The sequence below is a fragment of the Staurois parvus genome, unplaced genomic scaffold, assembly GCF_062004578.1.
Source record: "Staurois parvus isolate SC_StPar_1 unplaced genomic scaffold, SC_StPar_1.0 ptg000748l, whole genome shotgun sequence".
Lineage (NCBI taxonomy): Eukaryota > Metazoa > Chordata > Amphibia > Anura > Ranidae > Staurois > Staurois parvus.
This window is the reverse complement of record NW_028318544.1, coordinates 820167-845003: the sequence shown is the minus strand read 5'-3', so window position 1 is coordinate 845003 and position 24837 is coordinate 820167. Positions and strand designations below refer to the sequence as shown.

The following is a 24837-nucleotide window of genomic DNA, read 5'->3' as shown; positions in this document are numbered from 1 at the left end:
AGCAATATATATTGGATTTTTTTTATACTACTAATGGCGATGATAAGCAACTTATAATGGGACTTTGATAGTGTGGCAGGCAATCTGACACTAACTGATGCTGGGGGAACTTGCTAACTGACACTGACATCATCAGTGAAATTAATACAGTGATCAGTGATAATACTATACACTGCCACTGTACTAATGACACCAGCTGGGAAGGGGTTAACATCTAAGGTGAACAAGGGGTTAAATGTGTCCCTAACAATGTGTAATGTATGCTGCTTTTACTAACAGATCTCTTTGTTTCCTATTCCTGCTTTGCAGAAATAAGAAATAGAGAGGTTGTTCCCTGTGTACAGAGTCCTGTGTTAATTGTCAACACAGGGCTCTGGGCTGTGATTGGACACATCTGATCAGCAGGTCTCGACCATGAATCATTGGCTGGGACTACTACAGTCACAGTGGGTATCGAGGTGTAGGGGAGGGCGCGCATGCAGTACATTGCGGGCAGGCAGTCCTTAAGTGGTTAACCCGGCTGTAATTCCAGCGCAACAGGGCTTAAAAGAACAGATGAACTGTCACGGGAGGTGAGGGGAGATTGGAGGACAGATTTCTACTGAACTAAAAGACAGAAGCACAATGAACACATCATCCTGACAGTAACTAATGTCCCCTGCGCTTATTTTGCATTCTTTTTTTTTTAGGTAAACTTAAACATTCAGTCTATTTTCCACGCTGGCTCTGTTTGAATGGGCTTCCCATCTTTAATAGCATTAGAATAAAACTTTATGTGACTTAAACATGTAATAGTTTTAACATTGCGCTGTCTATCTCCTCCCCCCCCCGCCTATCTCCAGCACCGCACCCGGGGACTACGGGGGGGGGGGGGGGGGGGGAGACCTTGCAGTGTAATGAGCACTGATTGGCTGCTCCTCAGGAAAGGGTGTGTCAGGGCTTATACTTTATCCCTTTCACTGCCAGAGCCGTTTTTTCATTTTCGCTGCATTTTTGCACACGTTTAAAAAATCATTTTAGGCCTTAAGATTACATAAAACCCCCAAACATGATATATTTCCTGAAAGCAGAGACCCTAGAGAATAAAATAGTGGTAGTTCCAATGTTTTATGGCGCATGATTTTACCGCAAAATTTCAGTAAAAAATACAAGTAAGTTAATTTCAGGGCACAAAAAAGCAATAAATTGCCTTATTTTTTGTAAAATATAAAAGATGAGGTTGCAGCGAGTAAATAGATATCCAACTTGTAAAACCTTAAATTTGTGCACACTTGTGAAATGGCGACGAACTTCAGTACCCTATGTTTTCTATAGGTCGGCACTTTTAATGCCCCTTATAGGTCACCAGTTTAGTGTTATGGAGGAGGTCTGGTGCTGGAATTATTGCTCTCATTCTGGCGAGCGCGGCAATATGTAACATGTAACGCAATCAATGGTTTCATGTGTAGGCGCCCTAGCGTGTGCTTTTACGTTTGTACATGCGTATATGTGGGGGGGTCTCAATATTTTTTTGGGGGGATGGTATGTGCTTGGGTGTAACTTTAATTTTTTTACAATAAAAAAATTTTCTTTTTCTTTTTTTTCATCATATAGGGGACAAATTATGATTTTTGGTGACAAGTTCTCTTTGAGACATCAAAGGTCTAAGACCCCCAATGTCTCCCCTCTGCTCCACTGAATGTAATGTGGTGCACATCGCACCATATTACATTCTTTCCCAGGGATTGCATTACAATCTCTCAGCAGGGATCCGGAAGTGACATTGTAACGTCACTTCCGGGTCAGCACAAGAAGGGGAGCAGACTTGTCCGCTCTTCTCCCTCCCCTCTAGCCAACGGCGAGCCGGGCCTGCAGAAGGGCAAGCGGAGCCCAGGAAACCTCATGCCGGGAGGGCAGAGAAGCTGGCACTGTGTGCAGCAATGACAGGTGAGCCCTGCTGCTTCCTCGCAGCAGGGCTAAAGGTAGAAACTACCTGCCCGGCACCTGGAACTACATGTATCAGGTGTCAGGCGATAGGAATCAAACATCCCTGTGCTGTGTCACTGTGCATCCGCGGTGACATCTGCCGTACTGAGCAAGCACAGCTCCTGCTGCCATGCTGAGCATGCGTGCTCCATGCTGCTGTACTGAGCATGCGTGCGATTTTCACAAGTTTGCAGAGTTACCAGGAGGCGGGAAATCGATGGATTCAGCTGCCCAAAGTTAACATAGCTGTGGTGACATTAAAAGGTGAGTGCAGTTCCAGGCTACATTTTTTAACTAAAAAGGCAGATTTTGATAAATGAAGATGCTAAATCAAACTACCCGCATTGTTACATGCTGCTTATTATTTTTCTGAAATGTATTAAGTTTAACTAACGTTCCTGTTTAAAGTGATTGTAAACCCTCACCTTGTAAAACAACCCCTTCAGTTTAAAATAGAAATGAAAAGCAAAACATTTGTGTATAGATATAAAAACACCATTATATACACCTTTTTATCCTCTGTGTGAGATCTGGGGAGGAGAAACAGCAGAACACTGTGTGGGGGGAATGTCAGGACAAGTCTAATCGTTGGAGGAGAGCAGGCTGAGTTCCCAGCACAGCTAGAGAACTGACCACACTGTGTTCTCCTGCCTAGTGTGGTCAGTTTTTAATAGGAACGCAGAGGGACTAGCAGGAACTCCAGAGATTTCACACAAAGGAAGCACCGCCATTCAGTTTACTGCTGTTTCTCCTCCCCAAGAAGCAGCTAAGAACAGAGGAAATGTTATCACTTATAAAATAGGGGAAAAAAGGTATTTATATTGTTTTTTTTATCTATACACAAATTTCTGTTTTATGAATGGGTTATTTTAGAAGTTGTGGGTTTACAATTTATTATTTGTTTGGACTCTATTTCACTGAGTTATTCTATTTTGGTTTGTGCCTGCTTTGGCCTTTGTGCAATGATAGTGGGCCATTGCCTGCTAACATCACAAATCTTGGAAGGAACCTGACAATAATGTCAAGATCCACCCAGCTGCCTGATTTGATAGCTGAGAGCCGAAGCCAGCTGTGCCCATCCCTTCTCCAGCCTGACGCTCCAATGAGTGCTGGCGGGGCAGAGCAGAGAGGGGTGACTGACAATCCCTGCTCTCTGCTTGGAGTTGAATGAGCTGAGTGATCAGCGGCTATGTGATCGCTCAGTTCTTGGGCTTAGAGCCGGTGTGGGACCACTGCAGCATCCCATCCAATGCAGGAGCAGAGTGAGAATGTAAGTTTGTTTGTTTTAATTCCCACACTTCTGCCATCTTTAACCAAAAAGTAGATGGTACAATCCCATAGTAATACACACAAGCAGCTTTAGACCTGGAGAGCCATCCTGCCCAAATGCTGAGCTATGTGCTTCTGTAATATCAGGCTGTGTGCTCCTCCCTGCACACGACTGCCCCCTCTGTATACATTGAACACTGGGCACACAATCCTCCTAGTCATCCCTCCTCATACAAGGCACCTGTAGATGACACAGCCTAACCCAGAGGAAAACAGGAAGCGCTCAGCTCCTCCCCCATCTGTCAGCCAGCCCAGTGCCAGCCTATCAACAGCGCCGCATTGCTTAGAATTCTCTGGGCAACGCGACTTTACACTTCCGGATGTGCCTAGCGATGCATGACGGGACGTGTAGTTTCCCAACACCCTGCGAAAGGTTAAACAGAGCGCTACGAGAACTACATTACCCGTCACCCCCCGCTTCGGAAAAGGGTGTGTTTTTTCAGAAAGGGGCGGCGACGTCTGTCAACGGCTGTAGGCGAGGAGTAGGGGGTGGAGCTGCAGCTGGCGGCGAGCGGGGGTTGTGCTTCCGCATTGGAGACCGGCTGCGGCGAGTGTTGCTGCGGCTGTTGTTGTTGTGGCGGTGAGTGAGGATGAGTGGACGGTGAGTGCGGGCGCCATGTCTCAGCCTCCCCAGTCCCCGGCCCAGGCGCAGCAGCAGAGGAGGAGGGGGGATCGGCGCATCTTCTCCGGCACTTGTCCGGACCCCCAGTGCCGGGCCCGGCTCTTCTTCCCGGCTCAGGGCTCGGCTAGCATCGAATGCACGGACTGCGGCCAAAGACACGAGCAGAGGCAGCTGCTGGAGGTGGAGGAGGTGACGGAGCCGGACGTGGTGCTGCACAACCTGCTGAGGAACGCCCTGCTCGGTGTGGCCGGGCCCCCCCGCCGAAACACCACCACCGACATGGTGAAAGTCATGGGGCTCTCCAACTACCACTGCAAGCTGCTCTCCCCCATCTTGGCCCGCTATGGCATGGACAAGCAGACCGGCAAGGCCAAGCTATTGAGGGAGATGAACCAGGGGGATGTCTTCGACTGCTCCTTGTTGGGGGACCGGGCCTTCCTCATTGAACCAGAGCACATCGACACGGTGGGCTATGGCAAGGACCGCTCCGGCAGCCTCCTCTACCTACACGACACCCTGGACGACATCAAGAGGGCCAACAACAACCAGGAGTCGCTGATCCCCGTCCACGTGGATGGAGACGGCCACTGCTTGGTGCACGCCGTGTCCCGGGCCCTGGTGGGAAGAGAACTCTTCTGGCACGCCTTACGGGAGAACCTCAAGAAGCACCTGAAGGAGAACCTGGACAGGTACAAGGCCCTGTTCCATGACTTCATCGACGCGGCGGAATGGGAGGACATCATCAATGAGTGTGACCCTTTATTTGTGCCTCCTGAAGGCGTACCTCTGGGTCTCAGGAACATCCACATCTTTGGGCTTGCCAATGTCCTTCATCGGCCTATCGTTTTACTGGATTCCTTAAGCGGCATGAGAAGTTCTGGGGATTACTCGGCTACATTTCTTCCTGGTTTGATCCCAGTGGACAGTTGCAAAGGCAAAGATGGACAGCTCAACAAACCAATATGCATAGCCTGGAGCAGCTCAGGTCGCAATCATTACATACCCTTAGTGGGCATCAAAGGCTCCTCCCTGCCAAAATTGCCCTTAAAATTGCTTCCCAAGGCCTGGGGCGTTCCACAGGATTTATTAAGAAAGTACATCAAATTAGAAGATGATGGCAGCTGCGTCATTGGAGGAGATAGAAGTCTGCAAGACAAATACTTGCTGAGGCTGGTTGCTGCAATGGAGGAGGTGTTCATGCATAAGCATGGTATCCACCCTAGCTTGGTAGCAGATGTGCATCAATACTTTTATAGAAGAACTGGAGTAATTGGAGTTCAGCCTGAGGAAGTGACTGGTGCTGCCAAGAAGGCCGTGTCTGAAAATCGCCTTCACAAATGCCTTGTGTGCGGTGCTTTGTCAGAACTCCTGGTTGCTCCAGAGTGGCTGGCCCCAGGAGGAAAGTTGTACAACTTGGCAAAATCTACCCATGGTCAGTTGAAGCCAGATAAAAACTACAGTTTTCCACTTAATAACATAGTTTGTTCTTATGACGCAGTGAACGATGTGTTAGTCCCTGATTTTAACTTAAGCAACTTAACTAGTTGCAATTGGTGCCGTGGTAATTCAGTCCGCAGAGTGAGAAGCGATGCCTCCATCGTTTATTTGGATGGCGATAGAACTAACACCAGGTCTTACGGAGGCAAATGTGGCTGCGGCTTTAAGCATTACTGGGATGGTAAGGAATATGATAACTTACCTGAAGCATTTCCTATCACTTTGGAGTGGGGTGGAAGAGTCGTGAGAGAAACTGTATACTGGTTCCAGTATGAAAGCGATGCAGGTTTGAACAGCAATGTGTATGATGTTGCGCTTAAACTGGTGACCAAGCATTTCCCTGGAGAATTTGGCAGTGAAATTCTTGTGCAGAAAGTTGTAAACACCATATTACATCAGACTGCCAAAAAGAACCCTGATGACTACACTCCGGTATCCATTGATGGAGCTCATATACAGAGAGTGGAAGATATTAAACAGGAGCAGGACTCTGATTCACACTTACCAACAAAAATTATTCTCACTGGCCAGAAAGCCAAAACTTTGCACAAAGAGGAATTAAATATGAGTAAAACGGAAAGGAAGCTTCAGCAAAACATAACAGAACAGGCATCAATTATGCAGAAACGTAAATCGGACCAGATAAAACAAGAACAGAAAGGACAAGTTAGATCCTCCTCCCCTGGGGCTATGAAAGATGGCTCATCTGGTCCCTCAACTCCCACCAAAACACCTTACTCCCCAACCTCCTCTAAAGAAAAGAAAATCCGTATTACAACCAATGATGGACGCCAGGCAATGCTCACCTTAAAATTCTCAACTACGTTTTCTGAGCTTCAAGAGGGAATAGCCAAAGAGTTAGATATTCCTCCTTATTTACAGTGCATTCGCTATGGGTTTCCTCCAAAAGAGCTTCTGCCACCTAAGGATGGCTTTGAAAACGAGCCTGTACCCTTACAACATGGTGACAGAGTTACAGTTGAGATTTTGAAAGCCAAAGACAAACCAGTACAACAGATGCCATCGCACTCCAGTCATGCTGTTTCAGATGAGGATTCTGCGGTGTCTGCAAAACCGATTTCAAAGGAGCTTCAAGACCAAATTGACAAAGAGATGTACTCCTTGTGTTTGCTGGCAACCCTCATGGGTAAGCAAAAAAAAAACAGCCTCGCTTGTTTTCATTAGTGGACATCCTTTTTCCAGTTTTACACATTTGTTTCTTTGTAATATAAGTTGCTTTCTGTAGATTTTTATCTTCTATAATTTTGAGGCTCGTGTACACGTGGTTTTTTTTTTTTTTTTTTTTTTTTTAATTCCACTTAAAGGACAACTTATCTAGTACATGTAGTGTGGAAACACACACAGGTTCTGGTACTGCTGTCTAGTCTGTTTAAAGCTGACGTTTAGGTATGGACTCTTTTGCCTAGTAACATTGGTCCTGCTTGGACCAATGTAAGCATGCATGTGCCATACTAGAAGCTGGAAATCACTGTAGTAGGCACTGCTACAGTGAATGCTGCTGTTTTCTTGTCTTACGCAAGGCTTTCTTTCTGATTGGTGCAGGTTAGGAGGCTGGGCAGCAACGTCCTGATCTCCACCTCATCCAATTAGATAATGCTTTTAAGGTGCATAAATATTTAAGGTGCTTCCTCAAAGCTTTGAGTCAGTGGCCTGGAACAGGTATGCAGATAAGGAATTATGAATTTCTGGATCTGCAAACTTGTGTCAAATAGGCAACTTGGTCGTTGTTAAAGCCAGTTTGGTAGCCAGGCAAATAGCATTTCTCAGGGACTAATTCTGCTTTAAAGTTCATAAAACATAAGCTTTAAAAGTGAACTATAGTTAAAACATTTTTTTTTTTCTTCATTTTGGGTAGAGTAAGGAAGGGTTATAATCCCAGTCGGGGTTTTTTTTTGTTTTTTTGTCATCTGTGTCCCACTGGGGAGACAGTAAGTGAGAAGAAATCCCTCCATAGTGTGGGAATCTGGTGGTCACTGTGATCGCTAGAACTAGTACCTCCATTGGAAGATTTCCCTTCTATTACTATTACAGTTGATTCTGAGACAACCCAAAATTTGGGATTTTCTTTTACTTTCAATAACTGTAAACAGGACAAATATAGTGGGTGAATCTATGTAAAGGGGGCACATCAATAAAAACCTGACGTGTTCTAGTCACCATATTTATGGAAAATGTAAAAAAAAAAAAAAATTGCCTTTTAATTATAACCACTAGCCTACGGGGCATTTTTATCCCCTTCCTGTCCAGGCCAAGTTTCAGCTTTCAGTGCTATCACACTTTGAAAAGACAATTGCGAGGTCATGCAACACTGTACCCAAACCACATTATATTTTTTTTTTTTAGGCAGATAGAGCTTTCTTTTGTTGGTATTCACCACTGGGGTTTTTATGTTTTGCTAAACAAAAAGAGATAATTTTGGGAAAAAAAGCGTTTGTTAGTTTCTATAAAAGTTTTACATCATGTTATAAATAAGTAATTTTTCTCTTTCAGTGATGTGTGCTGATGAGGCTTAACTGATGATAGGTAGCACTGACAGGCATCACTGATGGGCACTGATAGGCGGCACTGATGCAGAGGTACTGATAGATGGCTCTGATGGGCACTGATATGTGGCATTGATGGACACAGATATTTGGCACTGATATCTGACATTGATGGGCACTGAAAGGCAACATTAATGGGCACTGAAAAGCAACATTAATGGGGTTGCACTGATAATCAGGGCACTGGTGATCAGTGTAGATGTCCCCTGTGAGGAATGCTACTTGGCGGCTCTCCTCTCCTCACGCCGACAGCAACAGCGCTAAGACTGCCAATAACCGACATTTCCTGTTTACATGTGATCAGCTGTGATTGGACAGAGCTGATCACATGGTAGAGCCTACATCCTCAGGGCACAGTGCACCACCAATCGCTGTGTGCCGCTGGGGGCACACATGCACAGCTAGAGTGGGAGGATGTCCTATGATGTCCTCCCAGAATGAGAGAGCTCTCGCCCATCCGTCGTTTCCCTATATGGCGGGAGGTGGTTAAATAACTCATACAGCAGTTGTCAGCACTGTATGAGCTGTGTGTAGCCTCAACTATATACTGTATGCAGAACTGTTTCGGTGGTGGGATAGGGACTTCCTGCCCCAATTCCAGAACGAAGTCGAGTCTGGCTGAGTGTTGTTCACCCATTCACAGGGCGCTTTGTATTTTCTCAAGGAACACAAAGCTACCTCTGATTGGCTGAGGCAGGTGAATGATGTCACAATCTCCACCTCAGCCAATCAGAGGAAGCCTTGTATTGAGAAACAAAGCTCCCTGTGAATGAGAGCAGCACTCAGCCCGACTTGATTTTATTTCAGGAGCCAGACAGGAAGTCCGTCCCCCCCCCCCCCCCCCTTATCCCTACTGGAACACAGCGCTATGTGTAGCTGACACACGTACAGTTCATAAAGCGCACACAGCAGCTGCATGTGTTAGTGAAGGAAGTAGTTCTTTGGACCAGCTTGGTCCAAACAAACTATATAAAGTTCACTAAAGTGTTGAGTTAGGCTTTAAGAAAAAAATAATAAATGCACTTTTTGCAGTGGAAAAAAAATGTGCATTTATAATTTTTCTCCACAGGAGCATGCAAAGCATTGCACACATGGGTGCAATGTCAGGCTCTTGCCTAATCTTCCTTCAGCTCTCTGCCTATACCTCTGTACAGGATTTTATTTGAGAGCTGGTGGAAGATTCAGTGAATTATGAGTGTGCTCATTACTGCATTCAGGTCTATTGAAAACCACAAGTCAGTCTACCAAGATGGCAGATCTTTGTGAATAAATAATGCAGTTATATGGGCAGAGCTCTGATCAGCTGCACCGATTTTAAAAGCGACAGCTGCTGGGGGGGGAGGGGGGAGAAGAACCCCTGCATGCTGTCAAGGAGTGGGATGCACAGCAAAATGTTACACCCAGAAATACAGGTGTAACATGTTACTAAAGGTATAGTTGGCCTTTGAAGTGGTTCTAAAGGCAGAAGGTAACCTTCTGGGTGCAGCTGCCCCCCACAGCTTTTTCAATCCTTACCTGAGCCTGATCTCGATCCAGTGATGTGTGCGGGAGCCTTGGCTATCCTAGGACTCTCATTGCCTCATGCTGCTGTCAATCACAGCCAGTGAGCCAATGAGAGAGTGGGGGGGGGACCATGTCTATTCACAGGAGCACAGCTCGGTATCCCCCATAGGAAAAGGCTTGCATTTTGGGGCACTAGGCTGTGGGAGGAGCCAGGACTGTCAGCAGGGGACCCAAAAAGAAGAGGATCAGGGCTGCTCTGTGTAATGGTTTTGCACAGAGCAGGTAAGTATAACATGTTTATTTCTTTTTTAATTTTATTTTAATCTTTAGAATCACTTTTAACACTATAAGCATCAATAGTTCTCTTACAACAGGATAATGTTGAATAACACCGAGAACACTAACCTTAAAAGTTCCTTAGTGCTGACAATTTTTAAACAAGTTTATTTTGGACAGACATCCCTTCGTTTTGTAGCCCTCTGAGGAACACTGCATCAGTGAATTATTACTAAATAGGGTACATTCTGTTTTCAGTGTTTGTGGGGGTTATAGGTGGTGAGAGATTTTATATAGTCTGTTCGCTGATGAAATTGATAGAAAGTAATTAGTTCACAAGCCATTTTGTAATTTAATGTTGTTTAAAAAATAGTTTTCTATTTCAGTCTGCAGCCATCTGATTTTCTTAAATTGCCAGATAATGCCATTTTTGTTTCTTTGTGACCATGGCAACACTGCGGGCATTCCTTACAAGTTGTATACAGAACACCTTGATAAATCTCATTTCCTACTCATGTGTTTGACTCGCTGTTTTCCTTAGCAGTTTTTTACTTATTGCAATACTGAGCCCATTCATATGTTAAAGCAGAACTCAAGACAAAGCTACTATATGGCCTGATTTTTTTTTTTTTTTTTTTTATAAATTTTGTTTTACCAAAGTTACACTTTCAGATGTTGAAATTATAGCCCTGAACAAGGACTTGGACTTTTTACAATTTTAAATAAAGAACAGAGGTGAGCATTGACTCGTACATCTAGGTTCCAAAATTTTGCAAAATGTGCCGCCCTGTCCCTCAATGAACACCACCAGTATTTTTAAAACATCCCGGAATCACTGCTGTTATTTGACCTCTTAGCCTGGGTTTATACTGATGCTGTGTGGAATTTGCATTGGTTTCTGTGCGATTTCCGCACCGCATCACAATCTCACCCTGTTCATGCAAACCGCTGGGGATGTGTATGTTACGTTAACAGCACCCCAAAATCCGTTCGCAAAACGTGGTGCGATGTGTAGAATCGGACTGCTTGAGTGTGAATACCCATGCGATCCGATTCTGGTGCGGACCAAAAAAAGGGTCCTGACCTTTTTGGATGCGGTGCAATTTGAGCCATACAAAACGTATGACTCAAATCGCACCGCACAGAATTTGCATGTGATTTGCACAGGAATGCCGTGCGGTTCCTGTGTGAATCACATGCGATGTACCACACCGCACCAGTGTGAACCCAGGCTTAGCCTTAGAGATCATTTCCATAATATGATGATACAGCTTCTATCGCTTGCAGATCATCTGTCTTAAATCTCACAACCCCCCCGCGCACACACACTTTGTCATAGAGGAGGCAGTCGGCTCTCAAATGTAAACAGTAGTATTGTTTACATTTAGACCCCATGCATACGGGGCGTTTTAATAACGCTGGTAACGTTAGCTGTGTAAAGTGAGTTTTTCAACGTTTTTGCATTAGCGTTTAGCAGCGTTTTTTAGCAGTTCTTTTTTACCCACAAATGTTTTTATTTTTTGCTGAACAAAAGTCCAAAACACCAGTTGCCGCGTTTTTCAGTGTTACAGCATTTTTACACCTAAAGAACTCCTAGAAACCCACTAGTCCTGGGTTTTTTTCCAGCCAAAAAACGCCCCTGCCAAAAAATGCTGATTACAGTCTGTGTGTGAATGGACACATAGGATAACATGTTGGGGAGTTTACTGGCTGTAGAAAAAAACTGCAAAAGCCAAAAACAGCCGCTGTAAAAACATCCAGTGTGCATGAGGAATTATGATAGTGGTGATTGGCATTCCCAAAGCACAGAGTCACTCTGATAGGCTCTGTTCCTTTAGCCTATGATCTCTGTAATGACAACAGGATGATAGGCACTGTATGCAAGCACTAACAGCAAGTAAAAGGATGCTTCTAAATGTTTACTTGGGACACCCACTCTCTCTAGGAGCCTTTTTAGTACAATAGCAGGTAGGGGAGGTAGTTAAGGAATCCTGTTGCTATATTTGAAAACACGTTTCGATTGCTGGGCTATCCTGGAAATGCTTCATGTCGGGCTGTTGTGTTGCTCTTCTTGCTTTAGTAATTGATGTTGAACAAGTATGCAGATAAGGATATCTGACTTTTCTAATCTTTTTACTTGTTACAGGTCTAAGTCAGTGTTGAAGCCATTACACTCCTTTGTTTTCTCTCACAGCCATTTAAACAAATTTAGCTAGATTAAATGGAAATAAAAATATTTTTTGAGATAATTTGTACAGTTATATACTCATTCATATTAATTGGTAAAGTTATTGAAAGTACAGAATAGGGAATGGGCCCTAGCTGCTTGCATGTATTTGTGCATGCTTCTCTGTAAACTGCCACACAGGTGATCACGAGTTAATGTATAGTATATGTGAGGGCTCATGGGTCCATTCTACAAATAGTCACCATGCCGTATCATAACTGCCTGGCGACTGTTTCTACTGTGCACAAACACAGCATGCTGTTTACTTCCTGATTATTTTATAAAATGTATATTGTTATGCTGGCATGTTCCTGACCATATGTTCTTTATCACAGTTTGCTCACTTGTCCCTTACTTGATCAGTTGTCTGTTATGCCTAGATTCTGAGGTCAAAATAAGCAGTATCATTAAAGTGTTACTAAACCCAGGATCCTGCTTTCACTTTTTCTGGTCTCCCACAGTATATAGAATGTGGAAATGCAATTATTTTAGTAAATATAAACTGCTAAATACCTTTCCCCATTAGCAGTTTATAGCAGTCTTGTGACTTCTATCAGTGTCCAGTTGAGCACTGGTTAAAGCTTGGAGGAGGAGTATTCATTCTGCTCCTACTGTCCTATGAGGCTGCAAAACCCCTGACCCTCTGTCTGGACAGCACTGACTGAGCCGATCACATGCATCCTCCCAAGGGAAAAAAAAAAACTAGCAATACACACTAAACTGAGCACGTACAGCGTGCCTCCTAGGCTTCTGTACTATCAGAGGGATTGGGGACAGTAGAAGGGAAGGATCAGTGAAGACAGGATCAAACAGCCTTTTTTACACTTTGCAGAGGATTAACCCCTTAGGTTTCACAGTGAGTATAACAGGCATGCTTTACTGCATATACAGACTGATTTTACTTTTGTAGGTGTAGTAACTTTTAACTTGACAGTACCTCAATAACTAATTTGCATACATTAATAGTTGTTATGAATATAATTTTAAGAACATATATATAATTAAAAAGTTCTGTTTTTTTTTTTTTATAGGCTGTCACATGTGCAAAAATGTAACAAAATAATTTTTTTTTGCCCTAGTTTAGTACTGTAATTCTATCTGACAAATGCCGTATTAAACAGATGAACACGTCAGCCTTCAGTCTGCAGTGCCATCTGCAAGCTACAGGTCTTTTTCTGTGATGAAGTCTCTAGTCTAGCTTGTGCATGTTCAGGAACCTTTCTTATTGGTTCCCATTCATTGGCTCATAGTGATGGCTGGAATTGAGATCTACCAGCTGCTCAAAGTGTTGGATGGTGGCTCTCAAAGGGAGGAGGTTTATTAGGTTTTCCCAAACACAGGGAAGTTTTGTTGGAGAGCCCTGCTTTACAGATTATAGGAGTGTAAATTTCTAATTAAAATACCCTAAAAAATTAATGACTTCTGTGTAGCTGCACAAAGGCTTTGTTGCATTATTGTACGCTTTCTGCTTTTTATATTGCTAATAGAGTACCATTGTAGCTGTTGATGGGCAGGCAGAACTGCAGTCCTGGTATACTCAGAAGTAGTGGTGCAATGAAATGAAAATTCTGGTACTGATTCTGGTAAAATGCACTTGGCTGAAAACCGAAATGCACTGTTTTTAAAAATGAATAGATATTTTTTTGAAAAAATACACTTTGATTAAAAAAAGCAAAAAAATATATACCCCAGTTTTTTTATAAAATATGAAAGAGGATGTTATGGCGAATAGATACCCAACATGTCACTCTTTTTAAAATTATGCACGCTTACGGAATGGCGTGAAACTGCTGTACTTCAAAATCTCTATGGGTGATGCTTTAAAACTTTCTACAGGTTAGCAGTGTAAAGTTCCAGAGGAGGTTGAGTGTGAGAATTATTGCTCTTGCTCTGACATTTGTGGCGATACCTCACGTGTGTTGTTTGAACACCATTCACATATGTGGGCGTTCAGCACTACGTGGGGGGACGGGGGCACTTTAAACTTTTTTTAAAAAAATGTATTTAAAGTTTTGTGTGGGTTTTTTTTTTTTTCACTGTCCCTTTAAAAACATTTTTAATCACCTTTATTCTTATCACAAGAAATCCATGCATCCCTTGTGATAGAAATAATTAGTGACAGTTCCTCTTATGGAGAGATATGGGGTCAATAAGACCCCACATCTCTCCTCTGCAATGTAAATCATTAGATAGGAGAAAAAAAAAAAGCATTGATCTAGTGCGTTTAAAAAAAACCCAAAAACGGTCGGAGCAGGAAGTGACATCGCTCCGGTCCTCCAAGGGCATAGAGGTGAGTGGCGGCCATCTTTCTTTCACTCATCTCTATACCCAGTGCTCGGATCGATGGTTTCTCAGGTAAGACAGAACTACTGAGCTGCAGGCTAGGGGTGGGGTTTTTTTTTGGCACCTGTAATGGTGCTCTTTTTTTTTTTTTTTTTTTCTTCATTTAGTTTCAGGGCGTTTTTAGCCAAAACGTTTTGGCCACCGAAAATTCGTTGCATCCCTATTCAGAATCTGAGAATGCAATAACCCTTCAGTCTTATTCAGTGCAAGGATAAGGAGGTTTTAGGTGAAGTTCTGCTTTTCTGCCCTCTTGGGGGTTTGTATTTGGTTTTAACAACCTCCCCCCCCCCCCCCCTTTGCCTGAAACCTTTTGGGACACATAAGGTGAGGACACCTTTTTTTTTTTTTTTGGTGCGGGCTGAAGATGCCCTTTAAAGTGGAAATAAATAAACTTTAGTGGTGGTGGAGCCTTTGCCATAATCTGAAATTATACACAGCATACTTGCTGATTATGGCCCACATCTATCTTCTTCAGTGCTGTCCCTCAGCATTGACTGGTCCAGGCCCACCACTACCAACCCCGCTGCCCAGCCTTCCAGGTCCTGTGGGGATTCTTTTTGCCCATTGATGTTGTAACGTCTGTGTATGTGCACAGGAGTTACATCATCCCCGACACCTGACCCAATCCTGGCATTTTACATTGCATTGCATATGTGCGCTGTACAAAAACAATTGCTAAGAGAAAGGATTACGATTACGTTTTTTGGCAGAAGAGACTTTGCATGTCTGTTCTGCAAAAAATCCCTAGCTCCTAGTAATTTTTTTATTTGGTAGAGATTATATCCACTTTAAATGGGAGCAGACTGTTTCATGGAGGATACAAGTGGAGAGGGTAATTTTTTAAAACCAGATTATAAAAATTGTGTTTTCTCTGCTTTGCTAATTTGTCATGTGCTTTGCTTAACGAGCACATTTTTTTTTTTTTTAAATCAGATAAAATACTGAAAAGTGTACAAATGTACTTTAACATACACACCCTTGAAGAGAAATGATCATTTTGCTTGTGCAGGGCAAAGTGACAGTGTCTCTGCAGAGGGCATCCTCCAGCTCCTTTATAATTACCTTGCCTCTGCTTCCTTGCAGAATCCTCTGCAGTCAGCACTGAAATCAGTATTGTTGGAACTCGGAGAAGTGGTGAGGTCACTCCTTTGGTCATGTGGCAGTTCTTTGTACTAGTGATTGGCTGCTGGGCCTGGGCACTGTCACAGGGGTGCAAAATGCTGACACCTTAACAAGAAGCACTGGGTAGTGTTCTGGTTGCAGCAAAGCACATATAAAAGTGCTGTTGTGTGTTTTTGTGGTTGAAGTCGTGTTGTAACTCATGAAAAATACATGTAACATGGGGACAAAAGAAACTGGCTTTTTTTTTTTAATATACACACTATAGATAAAAAAATCTGTAATAGAATGTGTCCAGGAGATTGTCTTACAATTTATGCACACACTCTGGGGGAAATGAAAGTTTGCTGTGCAATTCTAATGGTGCTGATAAGTGGTGCACGTGGCATGTGCCGCATTAACAGAGAGACCTGAGGGGATGGGAGACCATGCACACCACTAGCTCAACAGGTGGATGGGCTGAGCCTTGAACTGTTCCTAAACCATGCCCCTTGGGGCTTAAGAAGAGTTCTGGGCTGAGGCCATTCACATTCTTCTCCACCTGATGAGTTAGTTGTGTCGTGTCTCTCATTCTCACATGGCTCACGGGATATTAAAGGCTTGTGCGTTTTTTTTTTTTTTTAAATAACAAACATGTCATACTTACATGCCTTGTTCAATGGTTTTGCACAGAGGAGTCCCGATCCTGTTCTTCTCAGGTCCCCCGTCAACGCCCCAAGCCCCTCCCTCCTGCCAATTGCCCTCACAGCAAGCAGCTTGCTATGGAGGCACCCAAACAGGCATGCTCCCGAGCCACTGCAGCATGTGTCTATTCTGCACCGAGCGTGGCTCAACCCCACCCCAGCTCTCTCCTCATTGGCTTACTGGCTGTGATTGACCACAGATGGAGCCATTGGCTATCTCTATCTCAGCCAATGAGGAGGGAGAGACCTGGGAGAGCCGAGGCTCTCGTGCACATCGCTGGATCATGATGGGGCTCTCACACATTGACTGCATGAAGGTAAAAAAAGCCTTGAGCCTTTACAGCCACTTTCACTGCTTTCTGGATCAAGCCTAAGACAGCCTGCATCCTTACATTGCTGTGAGACATCGGATTTCTTTTACCAGCAGAGCACCTTTAGCCCTACTATAAGTGGTTACAAAGCAGAGAAACCTGTTTTAGTTCTGTCTGTGCCATCCATGTCAGTTTCTATTCAAGGGTGAAATAGAAACTGGCATGGGTTCTGCACCTAGTTAACAAAGGGATCACAGCAGATTTCAATATAGAAAACTGCCGCAATCCCCGCTAGATTGGACTTGGTGTGCAGGGTGGGAAACTGTCAGTAAGCTTTAAGGCAGCTTGTATGCCTCTCTGCTTATTCAAAGAACACATTACATGGGCAATGCTTGCATAAACAGGGAAAGCCCTTTAACTATATGCTTGACTGTTAACCCTGGTGACTGTAGACTAAAGAACCTTCCTCCACCCTCTCATTGTCTTGATCTTTGAGGAGAATGGGGGGATAGACAGGGGGAGCCGGTACAAGCAGCTCCAGTCTCCTGCTGTCTATGTTGTGCCTGGTGCAGGCACATCAAAGAAAGCAGAGCAGATCGCTCCTAATGAAAGTGTCACTAAAAGCAAAATGTTTTCTTTTAGTTTTGCTGTCTGTGCCCCTTTAGGAAGATACATTCTCTATTAGTCATGTTTATCATTATCGAAAATAAAAGAAAATACCACATTTTGGGTTGACATCAGATCAGGAATAGTGGGGATAACTTTCATTGGGGACACTAGTTCTGGTGACTCCAGTAACACCCCGGGATTCCAAAACTATGGAGCGATTTTAACTCATTTCCTGTCTTGGCTTTGGGACAGGATGTGAAGGCAGATCTCCCCAATAGGACACAGCAAAAAAGATGGGGGTTATAACTCTCCAAAATGGAAAGCAAATTTGCCTTTAATGACACATTAACAAAGGGGCTTGCTCCTCCCTTTGCTATTTAGGAGCAGTATCTTCATTTACTCAGATCAGAAGAGTGGTGCAGGCTTTATACTTGTGACACTGTTAATTCCCCTATTATGCTTTTTTTCACTTTTCGTGTTTCTGGTGGAAAACTGGGTCAACAATTTAACAAACATTTACCAGTGCAAAGGAATTAAAGTGTAACTAAAGGCAATTTTGTTTGGACAGAGTGGAGATGGATCCTCCAATGGGAACATTAGTTCTGGTGACATGGGGTGCCCCAAGAGATTCCCTTAATTTGAAGGGATTTCCTCGCTTTCTGTTTTGGCAATGGGCCAGGAAGTGAAGGTAAATCTCCCCAGTGGGACACAGGTGGCAGGAAAAAAAATTGGGAGGCATTATAACCCTTCCTTACTCTATCCAAAAGAAAAAAATCCTATAGTTCTACTTTAAAGGCTTTTCAGTGCTGGGTGTTTAGAAAGCAGACAGCTTGATTTCCCTGGCTTGGTAAATACAAATGCATTCCCAATGCATATCTTATTATTTAAAATACTAAGTTTAATTATTTTCTTTGTTAAAAGAGGTAATGCTTAGCTAGACTGTACAACAATATTGCATAGGGTGGTCCTTTACCTCCTCTTTCGTGTTCCCGTCAGCACTGTTTTCTCCCCTTTCCTCCAGGTGCCTCCTTAGCCAGCCAGGTGCTAAGGGGACACCTGTCGCTCGCTTCCAAGTTGGATGTGTGTGTCCATAGAGACAGTTAGCCATGCTCCTGCTCTCTTCTCACAGGAATTTGACTGACAGCAGCAGGAGCCTAAAACCTGGTACACACAATGAGAAAATCTGTCATAAAAACACTTTCAGAGCAATTGTCTGATAATCTGATCATTAGTACGCAGCTTCCAAGAGCTGATCACGATCGTTGATATCCGGTGGGACAAGCACACAAATCTCTCGTAAGATAACATAATTAACAATTTTCTTGTAATTAGTATAGTGTTTATATGAAAAAGATTGAGTGACCAAGACTTCTCATAGTCAGAAATGAAAGAATACATTACAATACAATAAAGTGCGTTACATCACTTCCAAAGTTGTATTCTGTCCTACGAGACTTTTCATATCTTTAGTAACCTATTCGTTTTTGATAGAAGACTAGCATACAAAAACAAACATTTGGCCGATATTTTTTTTTTTTCATTTTGGATAGAGCTAGGAAGGATTATAACCCCTGTCAGCTTTTTTTTACCATATGTGTCCCTTTGCGGAGATTTCCCTTCACTTCCTGTCCCGTAGCAAAACAGGAAGTGAGAGGAAATCCCTGCAAATTAGGGAATTCCTTGGGGACCCCCCCAGTCACCAAATCTAGTGTCCGCATTGGAAGATTTATCTTCTATTAATTTTAGGCTGTCCCCAGAAAATTTGGATTTTTATTTTACTTTCAATGATAATAGTAAATAGGACAAATAGAGAGGGTGAATCTCCCTATTGGGGACAGACAACAAAACCTGATGGGGGTTCTAATCCCTTTCCACTCTATACAAAACTAAAAAAAAAGTTTTGTCTTAGTTATACTTTAGGCTAGATTCACACCTATGCAGTTTGTGTTTGGTGCTTTTTGCGATGCATTTTGTGTTTTTTGCACACACGTTTTGTGTTTTGTTTTTTTTCCAACATGTTGCTGGGTAGATTAAAATGCAAAACGCATAAAAAAACACACTGCATGCTTTTCTGCAGCGTCTCCATTGAAGTCTATAGAACCAAAAACGCAACTTTTTGTGTTTAACCTCCCTGGAGGTATTCCTGAGTGTAGCTCGGGGTAAAGTTTCAGCACCACAAGCGGTAACCCCGAGCTACACTCGGGAATACCTTGCAGCACTGCTCCGGGATCCCTCGATCACTTACCTTGTCCTTCACTCGCGCGATGTCCCCCCTGCAGCGTCCCTGGCCATCTCCTCCGGCCGATGCCGACATCTGTCTACCGGGTTCCGTTTCCTGGGACGTAACCGGCGGGAACTTTTTAAAAATTTTAAAAAGTGACATTCACTCAATACACTAAAATCAGATAGTAAAACATTACTGTATCAAACCATTTCACATACATTTTGTCCCTAGTGCTTTGTCCTGTGCCCTGCCTGCATTTTTACTGTTCTTTCTGCCTGGCAACTGAGAAACGTCCATGGCGTCCAAAAAGCGTCCCTTTAGGTCAAAATTGGTTTTAGACCAGCTAGAGAACAGCGATAGTAAATTAGAACCACTTGCAGAATTGAGTGATAATGATTCGTGGGGAAATTCGTCATCAGACACTGAAAACGATTTTGCGACTTTGCTCAGTGATGTGCGAACTTGGCGCTATATATCATGTTTCAGTGTTTTTGGTTTGATTACATTATTGAATTAAATTTATTATTATATTATTTTTTATGATTTATTATATTATAATTTATGATTTCGTGTTTCAAATTTTATCATACCCGGGATGTTTACTAGACTCTTGTTCAGACAGATTTCAGTGAGTTATTCCTAAGAATTACAGGCCTACAATAAAAAAAAAAAACATTTCTATGCAAAAAAATGTACTGCTTTGAGCACAGAAATACTGACATAATCAGACTGCTAGGGAGGCTACAAAAGTCCGTGACCCTTTCCAAAAAAATGCATCGGGTGAAAACGCGGAGATGTGAACCTGTCCCATAGGTAATCATGTTAAGTGGACTGCTGTGCATTTCTGCAAAATGCAATGGAAAACACATAGGTGTGAACCTAGAGTTAAGGATGGAGTTGATTAGGAAAGGTGGTGTGGAGATTTTTGCACTAATGCAGAGAATAGGTAAAAAAAAAAAATGATTTTAGAGCCACTTTAAGAATAGTTGTTAGGATTATATTATGTTATTTGGCTTTTGTAACATTGCTTTCATAGTGTGTGGTCAGTCCTCATCCAGTTCATATCATGTGTAGCCGTATCTAGCCTGGATTGGGTCACCCGCTACTTCTAGCTATGAGTCAGCGGATCATAGACGAGTACAGAAATGCTGGCTGTCCTGTGTGTTTATCCTTGCTGTACTTTAGGAGCTCTTGGCTTTTGTTTATTTTGCAGATGTTATGGTGTTTCTTAGGGCAGTATGTTACATAAGTCTAAGAAAATGTGCAGCATACTTGTGTCTGCTGACTCTTCACATTGTATACAGACAGTGTTTGTTAATGTTTGGCTTCTTTGGTGCAGACTTGTGGCCAGGCACTTTAAATCAAAAGCCCAGATAACCTCATTTTTCTTTTGTATGATTTTTCTTTTTTCAACTGTTTTCAGTGATACTAAATCTTTTTTTGTTTTCTCATTAAAATAACAAGCATGTTATACTTACCTGCTCTTTGCAATGATTTTGCACAGAGCAGCCCTGATCCTCCTCTTCTCTGCCACCGCTTCTGGCTCTTTCCCTTGCCAAGTGCCCACCATAGGATGCGGTTTCCTATGGTGGTCACTCGTCCAGGCTCACTCCCGAGCCAGTCTGTTTTGCATTTATTCAGACACCTAGCCTGGCTTGGTCCTGCTCTCTGCTCACATGTTTTGACTGACAGCCAAGCCTGTGAGAGCTGGGAGAGGAGCTGCTGCGGACATGCACAGTGCTGGACCGAGATTGGGCTCAGTGTTTAGGGGGCTGCTGGGGGAGCTGCATGTAAAAGGTTTTTTTTTTTTTTTATCCTAATGCAGAGAATGAATTAAGGTACAAAAAAAAATTACCTTTTCAACCACTTTAGTCCCAGTTCACACTGGATTCAAATTGGCATGCCATGCAACTTGCAAATCGCATGCCAAGTTGCACCTTATTGTCCGCAGTTACAGCGGTCATATCGGTGCGGATCCAACTTGGTTTGAGCCCTACAGATTTCTAAAGTAGTGCATGCACTATGTTTGGTGTGATTTGCATAGAGATCTGTGTCAGATGTCTTGCAAATCACACTTGAAATCAGCAAGTCACCCAACTCTGAAATTGTACGACTTCACTGTAAGCCTGGGGTGTAAAACTGTTATTTCAGCAGTAAGTGGAGTATTTGTTCCGACTATTCAGTTGACTTCAGACCTCCTGATACAAGATCAGTTCTGATGGCACATTAACTGCCTGACTTCGCACACAACCTCTAAGACTATATAATGTTGTTATGTAATTGATCCTCACAGTTGTTGCCATTGCTTTTACCTACAGGGCTTTCCTATTTGACACATTTATGCTCTTTCAGGATCTAGGAGGCTCTGTGTGGGTGGTTGAACGAAAAAAATGAACTGATTTCCCCATCCACACATTCAATATGGATGAGGGAATCTCTCCCGCTGATCTGTTGTATACAATAATTGTTACCAACTATAGGCTGAGGCACTGATCATTAAGAAAAACCCAACAGGCTGGTTGTACACAGGTTGTTTGATAGAGCGACTTGTATACAACCAGATATCCCATACATAGATCGAAATTTGTTCGGTTTCTGATAAACCAATCTAATTTCAATCCATCTATGCCTGGAGTAAAGCAGAACTACACTGCATCTGATCATCACAAACCAAAAATGATTTTTATTTATGTTTAATATTCAAATTAAAGACACCCATCCTTTTATGTCTCCATGTTTAATTTTGCTGAGAAATCTCCTTTAAAAACATCCCTTAGCATTTCTATCTTGTGTAAGGGCAGATGATTCATGTAGCATTTATTTCCAAGAATCCATCTCTCCTTAGCTCAGACATGCAGGCAGGAGGGTATGTTTAGCTAAGAAAACCCCTCCTTCCCTACTAAAGACTCCTGGGATGTATATTTGTCTAGGCCTGGAAACCATGCAGTAACTGAAGAAATAGTTAAAAAAAAAAAAAAAAAACCTTAAAACAAGTAAATCTGATACTTTCCTCTCTATTTACTAATTCTAGCAGCATAAGGAGCAAAAATAGTCAATGTTGATTGAGAGAGTGAAGTTCTTTAAGGCTGAACAGTTGAAATGGCAGACGCTGTCAGACTTCGAGTTAAACTAAGTGCATATAAATCCATTGTAGGTAAGCTTGCACAGTTATAGTTTAGCACTGAATGTTTATTGATTATTGGCTCTTTTCTTTAGAGCTGAACTCCAAATCACTACACAAAAACACCCTTTAGTCCAGTTGTGGGGTTTTAAAATGTAACCTATTTCTGTGGTATAGAATACATTACCACAAATGTGTTTGTATATTAGCATTTTATTGTCCTTGCGCGCCAAAACTCAGATTGACAAGAAGAGGCTGGTATTTTGCGCCATTTGGAACCTATTGCAGTATTTAGGGCTGTCAGTCTAATGTGGTTTCACCCAAGCATAAAAAAAAAAAGGGGTAGGGCTTCAGACACTGACGTCATCCCGCACAGGGACTGGGCTATATGACTAACATAATCCTGCAGAGGGCAGAGCTATAGAAAGTATATCTGTAATCTCTTGTGATCGTTTTCTATGGGTGGCTGTACGCAGCAACTATGGCTCCCAGGAATGATTTTACAAGGTTTTGTTCAATCTTGTCTGCTGTATGGCCTCCTTAACCTCCCTGGAGGTATTCCCGAGTGTAGCTCGGGGTAAAGTTTCAGCACTACACTCGGGAATACCCTGCAACGCTGCTCTGGGATCTCTTCTTCACTTACCTTGTCCTTCGCTCCCGCGATGTCCTTCCTGCAGGTCCCCGGCAATGTCCTCTGGCCGATGCCGGCATATGTCTTCTGGGTTCCGTTCCCTGCTAGTGCCAGGATGTACGGGGGACGGAACGGCGGGAAATTTAAAAATGTGAAAAAGTGACATTCACTAAAATCACATAGTAAAACATTACTGTATCAAACCATTTCACATACATTTTGTCCCGAGTGCTTTGTCCTGTGCTCTGTCTGCATTTTTACCGTTTTCTGCCTTGAAACTGAGAAATGTCCATGGCGTCCAAAAAGCGTCCCTTTTATGTCAAAAGCAGTTTTAGATCAGCTAGAGAACAGCGATAGTAAATTAGAACCACTTGCAGAATTGAGTGATAATGATTCGTGGGGAAATTCGTCAGAAACTGAAAACGATTTTGCGACTTTGCTCAGTGATGTGCGAACTTGGCGCTATATTTCAAATTTCAGTGTTTTTTGGTTTGATTATATTATTGCATTAAATTTATTATTATGATTATTTTTTATGATTATTTTTTTAAATTATAGTTTATGATTTCGTGTTTCAAATTTTATCATACCCGGGATGTTTACTAGACTCTTGTTCGGACAGATTTCAATGAGTTATTCCTAAAAATTACAGGCCTACAATAAAAAAAATACATATTTCCATGCAAAAAAATTTACCGCTTTGAGCACAGAAGTATGGACATAATCAGACCGCTAGGGAGGCTACTACAGTTGTAAAGGTTTTTTTTTTTTCCATTTGTTTTTTTTAATTAACCTAATAAACATGTTATATTTGCCTGCTTTGTGCAATGGTATTGGCTCAGGCCTGCCCCCTGCTCTCTCCTCACAGGCTTTGATTGACAGCAACAGGGGCCAATGACTTTAGCTGCTGTCCTCTGAGCCTAAGAGAGACCAGCGTCACTGCAGACAGGCATAGTACTGGATGGAGTTAGGACTCAGATAAGTATAAAGGGAAGTGAGGGGGCAATACAATTAGTGGGACAATTTTTACCCTAATGCAGGGAACGTATTAAGGTAAATGTCTAGCTTTTAAGAACTTGTTTAATCATAGCAGGAGACTGGGCAAGTATCAGCTATAAAAAAGAAAAAAAATTGTAAACTTTGGATGGCTGAAGATATTGACAATATGTATGTGGAGTGCAGCATAACTGCATATTCATTATTCAAGCCGACTTGTTCTAGATGATGGTTGCAGACTGTATTATGGTAAAGCTAGAGTTGTGATCTCTCATCTGACTACTACAAGGCCAGATGTTTGCTCAGTGATTAAAAGTTGTTGATTCATTCTGTACTCTGATGAACTTGTTGCCTGTGGAATTTTGGTCTATCAATGATACTCTCGGTTTTGCTTTTCTGCAGAATAATTTGGAGTTGAAAACAAATAGGGAGTCTAAAAGTGTCGCTAAACCCAATCATACACATTTTACATAATATTATACAGGATTTATATAGCGCCAACAGCTTGCTCAGCGCTTTACAATAGAACGGGAGACAATGCAGCAACAATACAGTTCAATACAAGAGGGATAGGAGGGCCTGATCCTTGGAGCTTACAATCTAACATATACAATCTAACGTGAAATATATAATAGAATGAACATTATGGTTCACATATCACAGCAATTGAATGATTGTAAATACATATGTTTTTAAAATGTTCTCAGTAACTTGGTCATGTGATCCAGTTCCTCTGCAAGTCAGTGGGCCGTATATGGGTGGAGCTCATTCCCAAATTGTGACATTTCCGCACGCATCACTGCAGTGTGCATGGATC

General features: G+C 42.6%; 1 protein-coding gene across 1 annotated transcript in view; it reads left to right on the top strand.

The window, feature by feature from the left end:
• The first annotated feature begins 3796 nt into the window (after nt 1-3796).
• The window catches only part of VCPIP1 (valosin containing protein interacting protein 1), a 37951-nt gene continuing 16910 nt past the window's right edge, over nt 3797-24837 (top strand). Inside the window, exon 1 of the mRNA XM_089654267.1 lies at nt 3797-6560. Within this exon, the coding sequence (XP_089510393.1) occupies nt 3911-6560 (2650 nt within the window). The 5' untranslated portion in view covers nt 3797-3910. The remainder of the gene's footprint in view (nt 6561-24837) is intronic.